This window comes from Phocoena phocoena, chromosome 5, assembly GCF_963924675.1.
Source record: "Phocoena phocoena chromosome 5, mPhoPho1.1, whole genome shotgun sequence".
Lineage (NCBI taxonomy): Eukaryota > Metazoa > Chordata > Mammalia > Artiodactyla > Phocoenidae > Phocoena > Phocoena phocoena.
Window position 1 is genome coordinate 6,076,762 of NC_089223.1, and position 17,366 is coordinate 6,094,127.

General features: G+C 38.7%; 1 protein-coding gene across 2 annotated transcripts in view; it reads right to left on the reverse strand.

The window, feature by feature from the left end:
* The window catches only part of MARCHF1 (membrane associated ring-CH-type finger 1), a 321,593-nt gene extending 314,052 nt beyond the window's left edge, over positions 1 to 7,541 (reverse strand). For both annotated transcript variants that reach the window (XM_065877973.1, XM_065877972.1), the window contains exon 1: positions 7,431 to 7,541. In XM_065877973.1, the coding sequence (XP_065734045.1) occupies positions 7,431 to 7,541 (111 nt within the window). The remainder of the gene's footprint in view (positions 1 to 7,430) is intronic.
* Positions 7,542 to 17,366: the final 9,825 nt, after the last annotated feature.

Genomic DNA, 17,366 nt, shown 5'->3' on the forward strand with positions numbered 1-17,366 from the left:
ATGATTAAATATTATATATTACATTCAATACACCATACTCTAATCAATTCAAACAACACCATTGCTGAAAGTTACTCATAGAAGGCAAATAATTTAAAACATTTTGTTAATTTTTTTTTTTTTTTTTTTTGCGGTACGCGGGCCTCTCAGTCGTGGCCTCTCCCGTTGCGGGGCACAGGCTCCGGATGCGCAGGCTCAGCGGCCATGGCTCACGGGCCCAGCCGTTCTGCGGCATGTGGGATCTTCCCAGACCGGGGCACGAACCTGCGTCCCCTGCATCGGCAGGCGGACTCTCAACCACTGCGCCACCAGGGAAGCCCCATTTTGTTAATTTTGAATACAAAATACTTCAACCTACTAGACTTGGATAATATGGCTATTTCCAGTAGCAAATGATATCAACATTACAAATTTTGGCATAGACTAAGGAAAAAGATGTTATATCCATCTGTCTATAGCAAAAGCTCTACCTGACTTTCTTTTATGTTTTCATCTAATTTTGCTCTTTTGTGATGTTATCTTTGAAATGGTAGGATCACTCGTAATTAATTAAAGTTATATAAATTCTAGGCATGCATTCATTTTCTGTTTGATATCCAGTCATTGTTCACTAAATCATAAAGAATGGGATCCCAGATGAAGAAGTCTCAAGTTCAGGGGCTGATTTCATCTATATTACGCAAATGTCCAAGTGGGCTGGTTTAATATAAACCAAAGAAAATACTAGTAAAGTCCATGAGCAACAAGAACAACAAAAAAGCTGATGATGGTGTATGGCTTTTCAATTAAAACATACAAAAAGAAGTAAAAATAAAAGTGCGTCATTTTAACTTCTGATTTTTCATAAGCTCAATAACTATGGAACTTTAACCTTCAACACAACTGTTCTATTTTGAAAATAAGGTTATGACGTAATTAAACATGAATCTTTTTAGCTGCCTGTTTCATTAATAAAGACTTATCAGGCTATGTAAGGAGGTACTTAGTCGTCCAGTAGCTGAAAATTTGATCTCTAAAGTGTGTATTATTAAGTTATATTATTCCTAGAAAGAGTTTATAGCAAGTTGGAAAAATCTTGGGATTTAAAATTAGACAGAAATCACAAATTCTGATTTGCCACCGGGGTGAATTCCTTCACCTTTTTGAGATACACTATTTTCACTTATATTACGCCCAAAACACTATCAGCTTCTCATAATGGGTGTGGTATATAAATAACCTGGAAATTAGAAGTTCTGAGTCCTTATGATTTGGAGTGAATTACTTAAACTCTTAACAGCATCTCCGTTTCACTATGTATTTGAATAATTAAATTGTATTGTGTACATTTCAGCAATGTTCCCCAACCTTTTTGGCACCTGGGACCGGTTCCATGGAAGGCAATTTTTCCACAGACCAGGCGGTGGGATGGTTTTGGGATGATTCAAGGGCATTGATTGATTATGGTCTCTGCGCAGTCAAACCTCTCTGCTAATCATAATCTGTGTCTGCAGTCGCTCCCCAGCGCTAGCATCGCCGCCTCAGCTCCATCTCAGATCATCAGGCATAAGATTCTCATAAGGAGGGCGCAACCTCGATCCCTCTCATGCACACTTCACAGCAGGGTTCACGCTCCTATGAGAATCTAATGCAGCTGCTGATCTGACAGGTGGCAGAGCTCAAGCGGTAATGCAAGTGATGGGGAGTGGCTCTAAATACAGATGAAGCTTCGCTTGCTTGCCCTCCGCTCACCTCCTGCTGTGCGGTCTGGTTCCTAACAGGCCATCGACTGGTGCTGGTCTGTGGCCCGGAGGTTGGGGACTCCTGCATTTCAGAATGGTTGTGAGCTATAATGACACAATGGACATAAAGACTGCTTGAAAATTATAAAGCTTTATAAATATATGTCTTATTACAAATAATTATGTACATATATGTGTATATATATATAAAACATACTTCTCCTTTAAAGCTTTATCTAGTATCTTCAGTCTTTTCTAGAGCAGCAAGTACCTCATCCCAGACCATGTACACAGAAGCCTGGAAAGTGTGCCCTGAGCTGATGCATACACGATTGAAAGTGGCAAATCACCTCATCTAACACATAGAGTGACACTTTGTTCTTCTTTTCTACCTAACCATAGTCTATTTATAGCCTTAAAGAATCATCACTGATTAGAGGAAAGTAATTTTTTCTGGAGTCATTGATGATTACCTAAAATGGTATTTTTCGATCTCCCTATTTTGACTTCCATAGATTTTTTTTAAACTCCATTCCTCATAAAATCTTTCACCTTCTTATTTCTATTTCTTATGAAATCTTTTGCTCTCATTTTGAATTTAACGTTGAACTCTGATTTGATTCAAGCAATTGCTTAAGGGTATAGTCAGTGTAAGGTATATTTTGTTTTGTTCTTAACATGTAAACTTGTGTTACAATAAATTTCAAAGGTTTCTTCCCTGCCTGTCATACAAAGGGCTCCCTCCCCCCATAGGTTAAGACTATGAAGATGGTTGCTTAATAAGTATCTCTCAAACCCTTCAATGTTCTTACTCAAGGGATTTTAGGCTAAGTAAGCACTTTCTGAATTTAAAAAGCAGATAATTTGAACTGCATTGTAGATTAAAAAAAAGTGCTATTGTTTTTCAATTAGGTCAGTTATTGAGGATGCAATGGTGATACTGGCCATATTTATATGTCAGTCAATGCAGAGCAGAGAGTAATCTAACAGACACATGTAATCAAGAGATTATAAAGAAAAGGCCCTATTTGTTTTTATGTCACACACTGTAATGTATTATTATCTCCTTTACAATCTTTCTGTTTAACCAAATGTGTCAACTCAAATAATGACTTTTTCCCCCAACCTGAAAGATAGGAGAGCAGCCCTCTGGTTTTAGACTGCTTGGACTGTTGGAATCTCAGCTTCACCAGTCGTTACCCAAGCCGCTTTCAGCAGGTTTTACATTTCTCTGTAGCTCAGTTTCTTTATCCACAACATAGGGATAATGATCATGCCCACCTCATCGGATCCTTGTAGCATTACAAACGGGAATGTGTGTGAAGTGCTTAGAAACGCTCCTGGCAAACAACCATCATCCGTATCTTCCTCATCCTCCTTTTTCTCCCCCCCACCCCATCATCTTTAGTTGGGGTACGATTTGTACAGAAAAGCCTCAAATGCTCCGGGTGACAGCAGAGAGTAACAGTTAAATCCTGGGGCTATAAAATGGAAAGGCAGGACAAAACTGCTACCACTCAAAGAATGAACGCATTGTGGTAGAGGCTGGTCAAATGCTCTCAATTTCCCTATTCTGGTCATATAGGAAGCCCTTATTTCCCATCATTCTGACAGATACACTGGGATGTGTCATTGGTTCCAGCCAACGGCATCAGGGTAGTGATGCTTAGTACTTCCAAACCTAAACGGATATCTACATAGTCAATTCATACTCCACCCCTTAACTGATAAACTCAATACCAGGAGGCCTGTGTTTAAGACAGCAGCCCTGGGAGATGGGAGGAGCAGATATCTCTGCATTCACTGTCTGAGGACCAAATGTCCTGTATCAGACTGAGCCATGAGTGAAAACCAACCTTTATTATGTTAAGCCTATGAAATTTCTGAGAGTTCGTTAAAGCTTCTCTTCTTAATTTTCCATACTGATTACTAAGCTAATATCACTCAGCCCTAAATCCGTTCTCCTGTATTCTACACCGAGATGCTGGAGCTGGGAGCCTTCAAACCAGATGTCTCCTTTGACATTTACTTCTTGGTCAGGTTCTGCCAACGCTAGTGCTAAAAGAAACCATTAGACAAGAGGAGAGAGAGGACTCTGTTTCTGTTAGCGTTATCCCACAAGACTTAAGTCGGCAGTGGAAGGTGGGTCCAGTTTCTAAGCTTTTTTCACACGCCCTGAACTACCTTTACTGCACCAGCCCCTTCCCCCCACTTGAATATATAAGGATTGAGCAGTGCATCCCCTTCAGGAGTCTGGGTCCTAGATCTTCAGGGTCCTTCCTCTGAGCTCCAACGTTCCTTCATCAGCTGAGACGCATCCCTCCTCAGAGTTGGGGTGCAGTTCTGAGGGGTCCCTCCGTCAACCTTTTAGGTTTGAGTAGCTCTAGTCTCCTCCCTGTGTGACTCCTCTGTATGGGTGGTTGCTACTTCTTGAAGTTACCAAACTTGTGTACCTTTCTGACATTTTCAATCTTCCAATAGCAGATTAAATAATTTTTCACATTGTATATTGTTAAAATTGCCTATTTCTGTTTTCTTGACTGTACCCCAACTTTTATAACTACCCGAATACAGAAATCAGTTAGCCAAAGTCTGTGCTACCATAAGAAAAGTCTAAAATATGTGGCATTTGTTTAATGTTTAAGCAACGGGGAGGGAGGAAACTGATTACAAAGGTAGAAAGCTATTTATCTGCATGACGTTTGGGCAAAACTATTGGCAAAATCTCTATTTGAATTAACTCAAGAGGCAGACCCTGGGCCTGCTGGGCTGGCAACACTCAAAACAGATTGAAAAACAGAACTTAATAATGTATGTTAAGTACCATCTCAGGAACTAAGCGGTTTGTGTGAAAGCAGATCTGACCAGGAATACAGAGAATCCGAAAGTTTCAAGGTTTGTTGGACCCAATGCCTGATTCCTTCTAAACCCCAACTGGTAGACCTGCCATTGAAGTGAGTGTTGAGTAACAAAGGTCCAATGAAAAGTTTCATTTGAATAAAGTGACTCAAGGCTCATATGATTTTCAGAGCTGACACCGAGTGGACCCTCTCAGTTGAACAAAGCATCTCTGGACAAAGAGGTTAAGGGTGTGGTCCTCCTGCCTGTTCTTCAAGATACGATCATGCTGAGATAGAGACATGGAGAACTGGAAATCAAGGGCAACCAAGAGAGAACTCTGCTAGGCACATGGACTACCGGAAAGCGAAGAGATCAGAGCCCTAGCAGATTGCCGAGGATCGTCGTACTGAAATACCGTGATTCCAGCAGTATGAGCCTTGAAATTCCTAAGACTTAAAACAACTCTTGGTTCCATAATTTTCCCCAAACAGGGAAATAAAATATTTTAAGGCTATACACGTTTCATTAGGCACTTTGAATGTGGATAAGGAGAATAACAGAAAAGGAAGAACTTCCCAGAGGGCGTATCCAGAGGCTAGAGGAAAGCAGGGACAAGGGAGATCTCCCAGGGAGCAGGGTCAAAGCCAATTCAAGGATCCTCCCTGACCTAGAGGTCAGGGAGACTTGACAATGTCTGTCCAGCAGGAATACACCACTGACTTCCATGTACGTTTAGTTCTTTCTCTTTCCAAATGTGAGTGTTTATTGTGGTTTCCCTTTTCCTACTCCTCTCCTTCATATTGGGTATATATGTATGTTGGGAGCTGGTTGCAAAATATAAATCGTTTATTTATAGGTGATTGACCATCATCATCATTAGATGAGGACAATGAATAACCAGAGACCATGAATTTGAACTGAATCCAGTGACTGAAAGAATGTTTACTTATCTCTCTTGGAAAATAATAGCCCTTCTTAATGAAAGAGTGGAAACGTGACATGAATGTTTGGCGACCCCAAGAGTGGACTTTGGCAGAGATGTCCTTATCTGCTTTTCCTGCCCACATGGCTTCCTGATATTCACCGGCCTCCCTTGCAGTTCAGATGGGGCTATGAGACTAGGTTGTGGCAAATGGAAGGATGTCTACACACTTCAGGTTGCTCCATAATAGCTCATGCACAATGGACAGCATAGCCTTTTCCTTTCCTCAGTGACCTAAGAGGCCATGTACTTAAGAAGGCAGCATAAAAAGAGGGATGGAGTTTTTGAATAATCAGTGAACCTTTGACAGTGAACCTCCAAGGAGAGCTGCCCTAGACACATGAGCTATGACATAAGAAATATTTTATTTTTCTGAGATTTGGGGGTTAGGTTACAGTGACTGAAGACTATTGCCCTAATACAGCATGCCTTACCTTCAGAAGCCAGGCTTCTAGTAATCCTAGAAGCGACATTTACTAGCTAAGTGACACTGGGAAAGTCACTTAATTTCTCTGGGCCACTACACATTTGTAAAATGAAGCTAATATTAGGTTACCCAAAATTATAAGAGAAAGTCAGGCCAAATGTTGGCTCAAGATTTTTTTTAATGGTTTTGATCTATGGTTCTATGAAATAGTAATTAAGCACTAAAGCCACTCTAATGAGATCACAGAAGTAACATTTTTATTTAAAAAATTTTAGTTATTGCATGGTACCTACAAAATCCAGCTTTATGTATAAATATTGTGCAACATGTGGATTTAAATGGTGTTAACTCATGCCAAGCAGTTTTATTGAAAACGGTAATTTACTAAAGAGCATATGACTGAGATGAAACACTGCAGATAATAATTTCAAAGAATCTATTCCCTAGAACTTTGTCCAATCACATTGCATACTTTCTTCATACCCTCAGCCCTCTCCCTACGGTCTAAGATGATGGAATTAAACAGAATTCCCATTTCTATGTTTTATCAATTGAAAGCCTATTCCTTTCCATGGTTTCTCTTGAAATTCACTCTATAATGTTTGCTCAGGACCATTGTTTTTATGTAAAATGATAGAAATTATCAAATAACTCAAAAGTAAAAAAATCAACCTAAAACCTTTGCTTATATTTAATTATATGCTCATCAACAAATAAATCAGGCTAATGAAAGTACGTGTTCTTATAAAATGGTAAAATAGCAATTAAAATACAACATGTCAATTTAAAACTTAGAGATTGAATGGAATTTTCCTTCCTTAAATCAAAATGAAGTATGTTGCAGCCAACATCTTAACAAAGAACTTATAAAACTCCTTTTGCTAATGAGTTCTCTTTTCCTAATCACTGGGAAATAAAAGCTAGCTAAAGCCGAACGTGTAAACTTAACGCAGAAAACAAAACAAGAAAGAGTATATTATTGATCTGGTCTTCAAATCATTTTAGCAATTCACGATTTTATATCAAAATTATAATTTTTTGAATCCTATATATTCTAAAAAATGCCTTTAAAAAGGATTCAATATAGGAAAATACAGAAGGTAGGATTCTGATTTTTCATTATTTTTGGATAACAGTACTCGTTTTCCTCCAGTGATTCCATTACCGAAGTGTAGAATGCAAGGTATAAACTTTAAATGTCTCTGTAAGGTCCCTGACATAATGGACGGGCGATGTCCAAAGAAACAGAAAGAAAAACAAAAATTGTTAACCTGAATTAAACTCTAGATTCTATGAAATTAAGATGTTTTTATTACCACCCGTTGATTCAGCGACGTCTATATGAGCAATATAATACATTGCAAAGCAGAGAACTATTGAGGAAGCCCTCCCCGGCCCCCTCCCCATTCCCTCCGCATCCATTCACACAAGCCATTGGAGGTACCACGGCTGCACTCACCAGTGTGGAGGTTTGCGAGGCGTCAGCCCATTCCTCTGAGCCCTCGGGGGTCCGCGTGTTGTTAGGGATCCTGCGAGGGTTACGCGCTATCGCTTCACACCAGCCCAGCATTTTCTCCTTCCTCTTATCCCTTTTCAATTTCTGAAATTCTGAAAATAATTTACATTCCCTGAAACAGGTCACTTGTTTTAGATGTCTGTTTTTTGGAAAATGTACATCATTGAAATGAAATAAGCAATTCAATGTAATACCAGTGGAGGCACTTTATTTTAGCCAGGTGTTATAGGGAGGAAAAGAAGGACACGCTGACCATTAATAACCTCAGAACCACAGGCAATGAAAACAGTACACGTCTACTCAAAGAGCCTAACGTTTTACACCTCAATTCGTGACACTTTTAGGTGGTGGGAATTCCTTGCATCAGGTTCTAAGTTATTTTCAAAGATCGGTTTCTAACAAGAAGTTCTTACCTTGAGAGCTAAGAACAGACTCAGTTCCTGATATATCTACGTATTTCAATATCTAAAATTTGGCATAGCTTTTCAGCTGCATGTCCTACAGATGCAGAATGAATCGAACACAGGCCAGTGATGAACGTTACTCGTTCTGGCAGTGGCATGATTATCTCTCTCATAAAATTCTGCCAACTAAAGAGGGAGAAATTTTAGGGCAAGCGTGGTAAAATTAGTATATGACACCCATCACCAATCTATTAAAATAATAATTTAAAAAATATCCTTACTATATCATGAAAAAAAATATGCCACAACTCTTTCTAGCTTTCCAGAACTTCCCATTTAAGGAATTTTTTTGTTTGTCTCCGAAAAAGTTATAGCAACAATAACTTTTAATGTAATGAAGAAAACATCGTTTCCTTGTAAAGTTTTACAGCCTAGTTTTTCCACTCCACTACGCTCAGTAATTAGAAATAGTTCATTGCAGATCTTTAGTTAAATGCATTACACTGTCAATTAAATATAAAAAATAATGTGGAGCAATTATTTTTCACAGTATCCAAAGCAATTAGCAATCTGGTGGTTTATAACATTTCAGAGGTTCAAAATAGCACATTTCATAGGACTAATAAAAGTAACATTAAGAAAGGTTGCATTAACAGATTGATGAGTTATTACTGTAAATGACAAAATACTCAAGTGAAATGGATCTTAACAATGTAAATAGGAAATTATTTTTTAAAAACTTTCATAAAAATTAAGTCTAAGATACTCAATGGAATGGCCTTTTAAATAAGACTGGCAATCTTACATGAGTGAGTCATTCATCTGAGGTGCGGGAAAATGGGGAGGGGAGCTTCAAAACAATTGTGTGAATGAGCAACAAGTTATTAACGCTTGCCCTTTCAAACACACTGCTTGAGATTTTATTTGAAAACGCTGATCTGTGTAATGCAAAATCTGCATATCCAACTAATTTGCATTCCACAGAAACTAAATATTTCCACATTCCTGGTACACAGTATCTTGGTTAGTCATCAGTATTTAACTACATTTCTTGAAGTGTACTAACAGTAAATGTAAATGAGCATCTTTATTCAAAAGCAGGGAGTGAAATGATACATAACGACCAAAACAGTTTAATCAAGTACAAACAAATGTCCTACTTGTAAGTCATTTGGCAATTAAAAAAATTTTTAACTCCATAATTAAATATATCACTTTAGTGCTTATAATAAAATGTTGAATTCATGCATGAATAAAAAGCATAATAAAGTGGCCCACAAAAATTATATCATCAGTACCCATTCTGGGATATGTTTTTAAAAGCAGTCGACTTCTTATTTCCTATTCAGTTTCTGAGATTAAATAAAGCAGTTTAATTTCATTTGTAGCCTTCTCTTGTGATGGTGGTGGTCATAGCTATATTCCTCCTTATTCAGTCAACATTAATTCTTAAGTATTTCTTGAGCCTCTACTATACTGTAGGTACTGAAGTAGGCATGGAAAAGCCATAAGAGGAAGATTACGTTCATTTTTGATTTGAGTCAGATTCAGTGCAATATTCTCTAGAATTTTAAAATCCAAGCATAACTAGGATCTTCCTGACTCCCTAATTTTTGAATTTGTGAACTTATATGCTCAACTTCAAGGCGACTGCCTGCCCCTTTTGATCTTAGACGTCCCCCCTGAAGTTTGCTTGTGCAAACCATCTTTCTGAACTGTTTTGTTGAACAAGTCATCATGACAGGGCTATTAAACTTTGGACTATACCTGCTGATATAGTATAATAAAACGTCAGCTGCGTTTTAGTTTTTTTCTTTTTTTTGCATGTAACAGACATTATCTTAATTCTAGGATGATTAAGTAGGTTAAATAATTCAACCAGTTAAAATACATACTCTTTTCCCCTAAATAATGTGTTAATAATCATCACCGAATATTTACCATGGACACTGTCCTGTCTGTTGTGGGAAAACAGAAAAGAAACATGATACACGGCTATGGCCTGGAAGACCGGAAAGCTTCTCTTTGAACTTGGACATATTCATAGGAATATTCACAAAGAAAGTTAAATGTGTGAAATGACCAGAGCAATCTAACTAGACAGCATCACTTCACCTTTTATCATATGAATGAAGAATGTGTGAGATTATAATAAAGACCTCTGATGTTTACATTACTACATCTGGACATTCACAACATCTTATAAGAGAAAAGCTTTGTCTAATGACGTGCTCAGTACAGTATGCATCCACCCACTTTACTAGCTACTTTTGAGTGGAAGAATCATATCTGAAAGAAACCAATGTTTCAGTGGCCTCCAAGGAAGCAGCACAGGTGTAGGTGACATGAAAGAGAGGGAGACAGGGAAGAAAGGAGAGCTCCACTGCACCATCCTGTAAATTCCTGTGGGTAAGAGACTGTGACAGTTGCTAAAGATAATACCTGCTTCTCTATTATCACAAAACACTCAGACTTTAGGTTACACTTCACAGCGATCTTTTTGGCAACATGGATGACAAAGTAGAAATTCCAGAAATAGTTTAGGTTATAGATTTGAGATAACTGAAGGGTTAATAATGGTGATTGATGAGCCTCTGAAGACCAGTATTCTTCCTACACAGGTCTGGAGTGCTCATCATATTCTGAGGTGTAAGAATATACTGTCAGTCAGAAGGGTGGGCAAATTATGAGCATTTACAATTAACCCTAATGCACTTTAAACTGTAAGCATCACTAGTAATATATCAGAATGGAAACGTGGTCATTAAGTATTCATGTCAATTACCATCTAACCATTGAACCAAGCCAATATGAGATGGAGCAATGAGCAGCTTATATAATGATCACAGGACACTGAGATTTAACTAAGCTTAATTTTTAATATGCTACCCCTAGGAGCTAATTTAATAAATAGAAACACAGTGCATTCTCTGTGAGCTAAATTGACAACAAATTAAAATTAGGAAGAAAAAAATGCAGGGCAATTGGGTGTATGTCATAGAGAATAGTTACTTTTAATTCAGAAACATTTAGCAAACCCTTCCTTTGTGCCAGACAGTGTGCCTGGAACTATTGGTAAAGGGATTAAAGCGATCTGGAGTTCCAGGTAGAGGGGAAACTGACAAGTCAATCAACTTCTGATAGCAGTGCAATGAGTACTATGAAGACCTTGAGAACAGATGTTTGACTTAATATCAGCTGAAGGAGACCATTGATTTTGGACAACTCTCCAAAGAAAATACAATGACAAATAACTTACATGAAAATTAAAATTCTTACTGGCTGCCGCAACCAGCTTTGCTACACAACGCTAGGGGGCCTCCTTCCCATTGTAATCCGTGTAAATGGCACTGCGCTCCTGCAGCTATGCTGCCTGGCGGAAAGAAAGCCCAGCCGATCTCTCTAGGTGAGCTTATTAAAATGACCTTACTGTACCCCCAAACTAATGTAATTCAGCTAGTGGGAAGCAGCCGCATGGCACAGGGTGATCAGCTCGGTGCTTTGGATGGGATAAGGAGGGTGGGAGGGAGACGCAGACGGAGGGCATATGGGGATATATGTATATGTATAGCTGGTTCACTTTGTTATACAGCAGCAACTAACATACCGTTGTAAAGCAATTATACTCCAATAAAGACGATAAGAAAAAAAAAAGAACATTCTCTTCTCACAGAAAAAAAAAACGCAGTTGCCTGCCTCTACTTTGCCTGTCTACCTTCTCAACTCTCTCCTTCCTAAAACATCACCCGCTCCCTGCCACATCCAGTAGAGTATAGTTAAGGGCCTGGTCAAGTCCTTCCCTCTTCACCACATACACGTAACTGAGAAAGTCTCCCCCACCTCCTCATGTACACAACCATCCTCAAATTGGTAACTTGAGGATAGTCCTTGTCTAAGAATTTGAAAGGATTTTTCAAACAAAAATTTTAGAGATTTGACTATATATTTCCTTAGTTAAGTGTCCTTAAGAAATATGTCTCAACAATTGAACACTTTCCTCACCCCACTAGAATAAACATGAAGATCGATCTCCATTATGAAAGAAACAACTTGCAAATAAAAGAAGGAAGGAACAGTTAAGAACATGCTTCCCTTCCTCGGTAGGCTGCAATATCGCTGACAATTAATGTTTGTTTTTTGAAAAGGTGCATGTATATGTGTGTGTGTGTGTGTGTGTGTGTGTGTGTGTGTGTGTGTGTGTGCGTGCTCCAAGAGTACTCCCTAGACCCTCAGAAGACTATAACACACATGCCTAAAAGTCACACCAACTGCTATGCTGGATGCCTGCGTGGATGTTTTGAAGTGCTCACACACAACTGTGAGTTGTCCTTGAAGACACGGAGTCCTAACAACCATCAAGAACTGCCTGGTGGGAAGTCTTCAGACCAGATGGTCTTTACACTAGGTAACTATTTATTAAATTTACTGCTATGAAATGGAAGTATGTGCTGAGGGCCTTCTGATTTCTATGAGAAGGGTGTGAGCTTTCTCAAATGGACAGAGAGGTTCATAGCTGCCTTCTAAGATGTGGAACACTAACTGATATAGAGCCCAATAAATAACTGTTGATACTAAAATAAAGGAGAAAATAAAGAAGAGCTCTCCCCTTTGGAGTAAAGTTAAGAAATGGGAACAACCATAACGTGACTCATAGAGAAGATTTAAATTCTTAAATGCTTTTTTGCTTGGACTATAGGAAAGATATATTTAGTACATAGTTTTCTTTTTAAAAACTCTCCCTCTACCTTGCAATCCCTTTTAGAAGCAGCCATCTTTCTGTGAAGTCTTACAAGTTACTCTAGCCTTGTGAATGAAGAAATGGCACAGAAAAGGTAGGGGGCTCCTATTCGCCCTCTGTTGGGGCAGTGCAGAGAGAAGGGTTTTGAAGAGACAGTCTTGGTAGCAGTATGAGCCGTAACACTGAGGTCATTAGAAAAGGAGGAAGGGGCAGCTTCCAGGTCAGCAACCTTGGGAAAACTATAATAGCAGGGACTACTCCAGTCTTAATACAGACGCAGAGGAAGGGAAGGCCACACACACATTTCCACACTTTAGTGATGGCTAAGAAGCCCTTAGCACATAGGTTGGGCCAATCTTTGAGACATCAAAAGTGAAGTGTGAGGGACTTCTAGTTTAAACACTGACATGTAAAGAGTGTGGAAATCATCAGTCCCATCCTTACAAAAAGATAAACCTGAACAAACTGAAAATTAATGATATTTCTTGGAACCATCAGAGAATGAAGTTGTAATAAAAAACTACTACCCCCAAATATGGAGAGACAGATGCCTACAGAGATGCATGGCCAATTTCAGAATACATGCAGAGAAGCTGCTAGAACCATAAACTGGTGTTATCACACAGTAATTTTGATGTATTATTGGAGGCACAATATGGCCTAGCTTAAGAAGAAGAACTTCCTGGAGGCTGCATTCTTAGTGGAGGCCCCAGAGTTTCCTGGGTCTCACCACCAGGAAGCTTACCTAGATCTCATGATGAACAGCTGAGAAAGGTGCCACTGTGGCACTACTAGGGAGAAGGGAAGAGTAAGCATCATGAAATGCTCTAGAACACTCCTATACAAAGACCTATTCTGGGCTTCCCTGGTGGCGCAGTGGTTGAGAGTCCACCTGCCGATGCAGGGGACACGGGTTCGTGCCCCGGTCCGGGAGGATCCCACATGCTGCGGAGTGGCTGGGCCCGTGAGCCATGGCCGCTGAGCCTGCGTGTCCGGAGCCTGTGCTCCGCAACGGGAGAGGCCACAGCAGTGAGAGGCCCGCGTACCGCAAAAAAAAAAAAAAAAAAAAAAAAAAAAAAAGCCTTTGCTGGGCTTCCCTGGTGGCGCAGTGGTTGAGAGTCTGCCTGCTGATGCGGGGGACACAGGTTCGTGTCCCGGTCCGGGAAGATCTCACATGCCGCGGAGCGGCTGGGCCCGTGAGCCATGGCCGCTGAGCCTGCGCATCCAGAGCCTGCGCTCCGCAACGGGAGAGGTCACAACAGTGAGAGGCCCGCGTACCGCAAACAAAACAAAACAAAAAAAAGACCTATTCTTCAGGGAAAATATCTTAACAGAGTCAAATTAACCTACCTGAGTGAAGGGCACTGTTCCCACTCAAGGTATTTCTAGGCTTCCTGCCTCACCTAAGGTGGGGAGGGAAGCTAAGAAACACCTGTGAAGGCCACAGCCCAGGAACACAGGCCCACTAAGACTTGGAGATTTAATCATACCATTGTAGAATACTTTCCTTCTCCTCTCCCACCATACCAAAAGGGCTTCAGGATAATAATAGCAGATTATAACCAAAAGCACTGCAAGATACAAACCCTCTTGGAGGAGGAGCACGTAGGGAAGGCTCAAAGTCAACAGACAAACACAGGATGCTAGAAGGATCTGAAGCATCTGGTAGTGACAGCAAACATTAAATACAGCCTATTTCTAGCCAGGATAATAGAAACGCAAAGGGTGTTTACTTCAGTTTCTATTACTTAATACAACATATGTGACTCTCAACAACAAAAAAATGAGAAAACATACTAAAAAGCAAGAAAAAAGTCTGAAAAGACATAAAGCATCAGAACCAGATTCAGATATGAAAGATACTGGAATTATCAGGGAAATTTAAATATCTATAATTAATGTATTAAGGGTTGTAATGGAAACAGTAGACAACAGACAAGAACAGGTGGGTGGGGTAAGCAGAAAGATGGAAACTCCAAGAAAGAAAAAAAGGGAAATTATAGAAATCAAAACGCTGTAATAGAAATGAAGAATGTGTTCGACAGGCTCATCAATAGACTGGAAATGGCCAAGAGAAGTTATCAACGAGCTTGACGACAGAACAGCAGAAACTTCCCAAGAGAAATGCAAAGAGCATGAAGAATGGGGAAAAAAAAAAAAAAGACCAGGACATCCAAGAACTGTGGGATTATTCCAAAAGATGTTATTATTTCAAAGAACATATTATTTCAAAATATGTAACATATGCATACACCAGAAGGAGAAATAAAGACAACAAAGAAGCAGAAGAAATATTTGCAGGATACAAGGTTGATATACAAAAGTCAACTGCTTTCCTACATACCTGAAGGCCTATATACTGTCAGTGAACAACTGGAATTTGTGAAAATCAATACCATTTTCAATAGCACCAAAAGAAATATTTAGGTATAAATCTAACATAATACTTAAAGAATCTTTGTGGAAAACTACAATATCTTGATTGTAAAAATCAGAGAACATCTAAATAAATGCCAATAAATTCTGTGTTCATGGACGGGAGGACTCAGTATCGTTAAGATGTCAATTCTTCCTAACTTGAGCTATAGCACAATCCCAATAAGCTGTTTTGTAGATATTGACAAACTTATTCTGCAGATTATATGGAGAGGCAAAACACCTAAAATAGCCAAGGCAGTAGCGAAGAAGAACAAAGCTGAAGGATTTGCACTACCCAGCTTCAAAACTTACCATAAAGTTACAGTAATCAGGTCAGAGTGATATTGGCAAAAGAGTGAACATATAAAACAATGGAACAGAACAGAGAGTCCAAAAACAAACTCAACCAAACTCATAGTTATTATTAATTCATCTATGAGAAAGAGCAAAGGCAACGCAATGGAGAAAAAATAGTTTTTTCAATGAATGGTTCTGGAAGAACTAGACATCCACATGAAAGAAATCAAATCTAGGCACAGAACCTTACACATTTCACAAAAAATAATTCAAAGTGGATCATAGACCTAGTTTAAATAAAAACTATAACATTTCTAGAAGAAAACAAAGGTGAAAATGTGAGTGAGTTTGGCTTCAGCAATGAAGTGTTAGATAAAACACTAAAATCATGATCCATGAAAGAAAAACTGATGTTAGAATTTATTAAAATTATAAACTTCTATTCTCTGAAAGACTTAAGAGAATGAAAACTTAAGTCATAAACTTGGAGAAAATATTTGAAACCTTATCAGATAAAGGACTTGTATCCAAAATATACAAAGAGCTCTTAAAAATTAATAAGAAAACAAACAACCCAGTAAAAAATGGCCAAATTATCTGAACAGACACCTCACCAAGAAGATATACAGATGGCAGATAAGCATATGAAACACGCTCACCATCATATGCATTAGAGAACTGCAAATTAAAACAATGAGATACCACTACATATCTATTAGGATAACACCAAATGCTGGCCAAGGATGCAAAGCAACAGCAACTCTCATTCATTGCTGGTGGGAAGGCAAAATGGTGCAGCCACTTTGGTACTTTCTTACAAAGCTAAATATTACCATACAATCAAACAACTGCACTTGTAGCTATTTATCCAACTGATTTGAGAATTTATGTTTCCACAAAAACCTATACACAAGCTTTTGTAGTAGCTTCATTCATCATTGCTAAAAGCTGGAAGCAACTAATATATCCTTCAGTCAGTGAATAGATAAACAAATTGTGGTACATTCATATAATGGTACATTATTCAGAAATAAAAAGAAATGAGCTATTAAGCCATAAAAAGATTCATAAATGAATCTTAAAAGCATATTGCCATGTTTAAAGAAGCCAGTCTGAAAAGGGCTACTTTATGTGTGATTCCAGTCATATGACATTCTGGAAAAGACAAAACTATAGGAACAGTAAAATAATCAGTGATAGGGCAGTGAAACTATTCTGTATGACACGGTAATAGATTGTGGGATTGTGACAGTCTATAGAATTTCACAGCACAAAGTGTAAACGTGAAAATGGATGCAAATTAAAACATGTCATTTAAAAGGCTGGGAGATCCCAAGATGGAAAGTGAAAAATACAGTCTAAATACGTGACAAATGTATGAAAGGACCTCACCGAAAAGCGTGAGGGAAAATGTGCTGACCTAAGTACTTTAGAAATAGTGGAATCTGTTAGATTAAAGCAAAAAAATATTGTACATCAGCACTGTGCTCTAGTTCATATAATATTTCCCCACGGAAGTACGGGTTGACAATTCTGACACAGCTTGACAGGTATGCTGGGATTGAACAGCTAAGTAAGTGGTTGGCAAGTAAGGAGGGCGAGGTTTCTCAGTGTTGGAGTGGGAGGTTACAGATAAACAGGGGGAGAGCCTGTGCCCAGCAACAAGAGAAGCCACTGCAATGAGAAGAGGGCACACCGCGGTGAAGAGGAGCCCCTGCTCGACGCAACTCGAGAAAACCCGTGTGCAGCAATGAAGCAACCAAAAATAAATAAACAAGTAAATAAATATTTAAAAATGAAGAAAAAAGGCCAGACGGTTCTAATATTTTATTGTTTAAACTTGCCATCTTCATTTCTTTAAGTTCTTAAATAACCAGTAATAATCATGGTAAGTATAAGATTTGTAAGCAAAAATTTTTAATATTAAACATATGGAAGCCTCTTTGTGGATTTCCTTTCATATATGAGGTTAATTGAACATACAGTGTCCATAATACCGTAGAATTTATTTATTTTTAACAT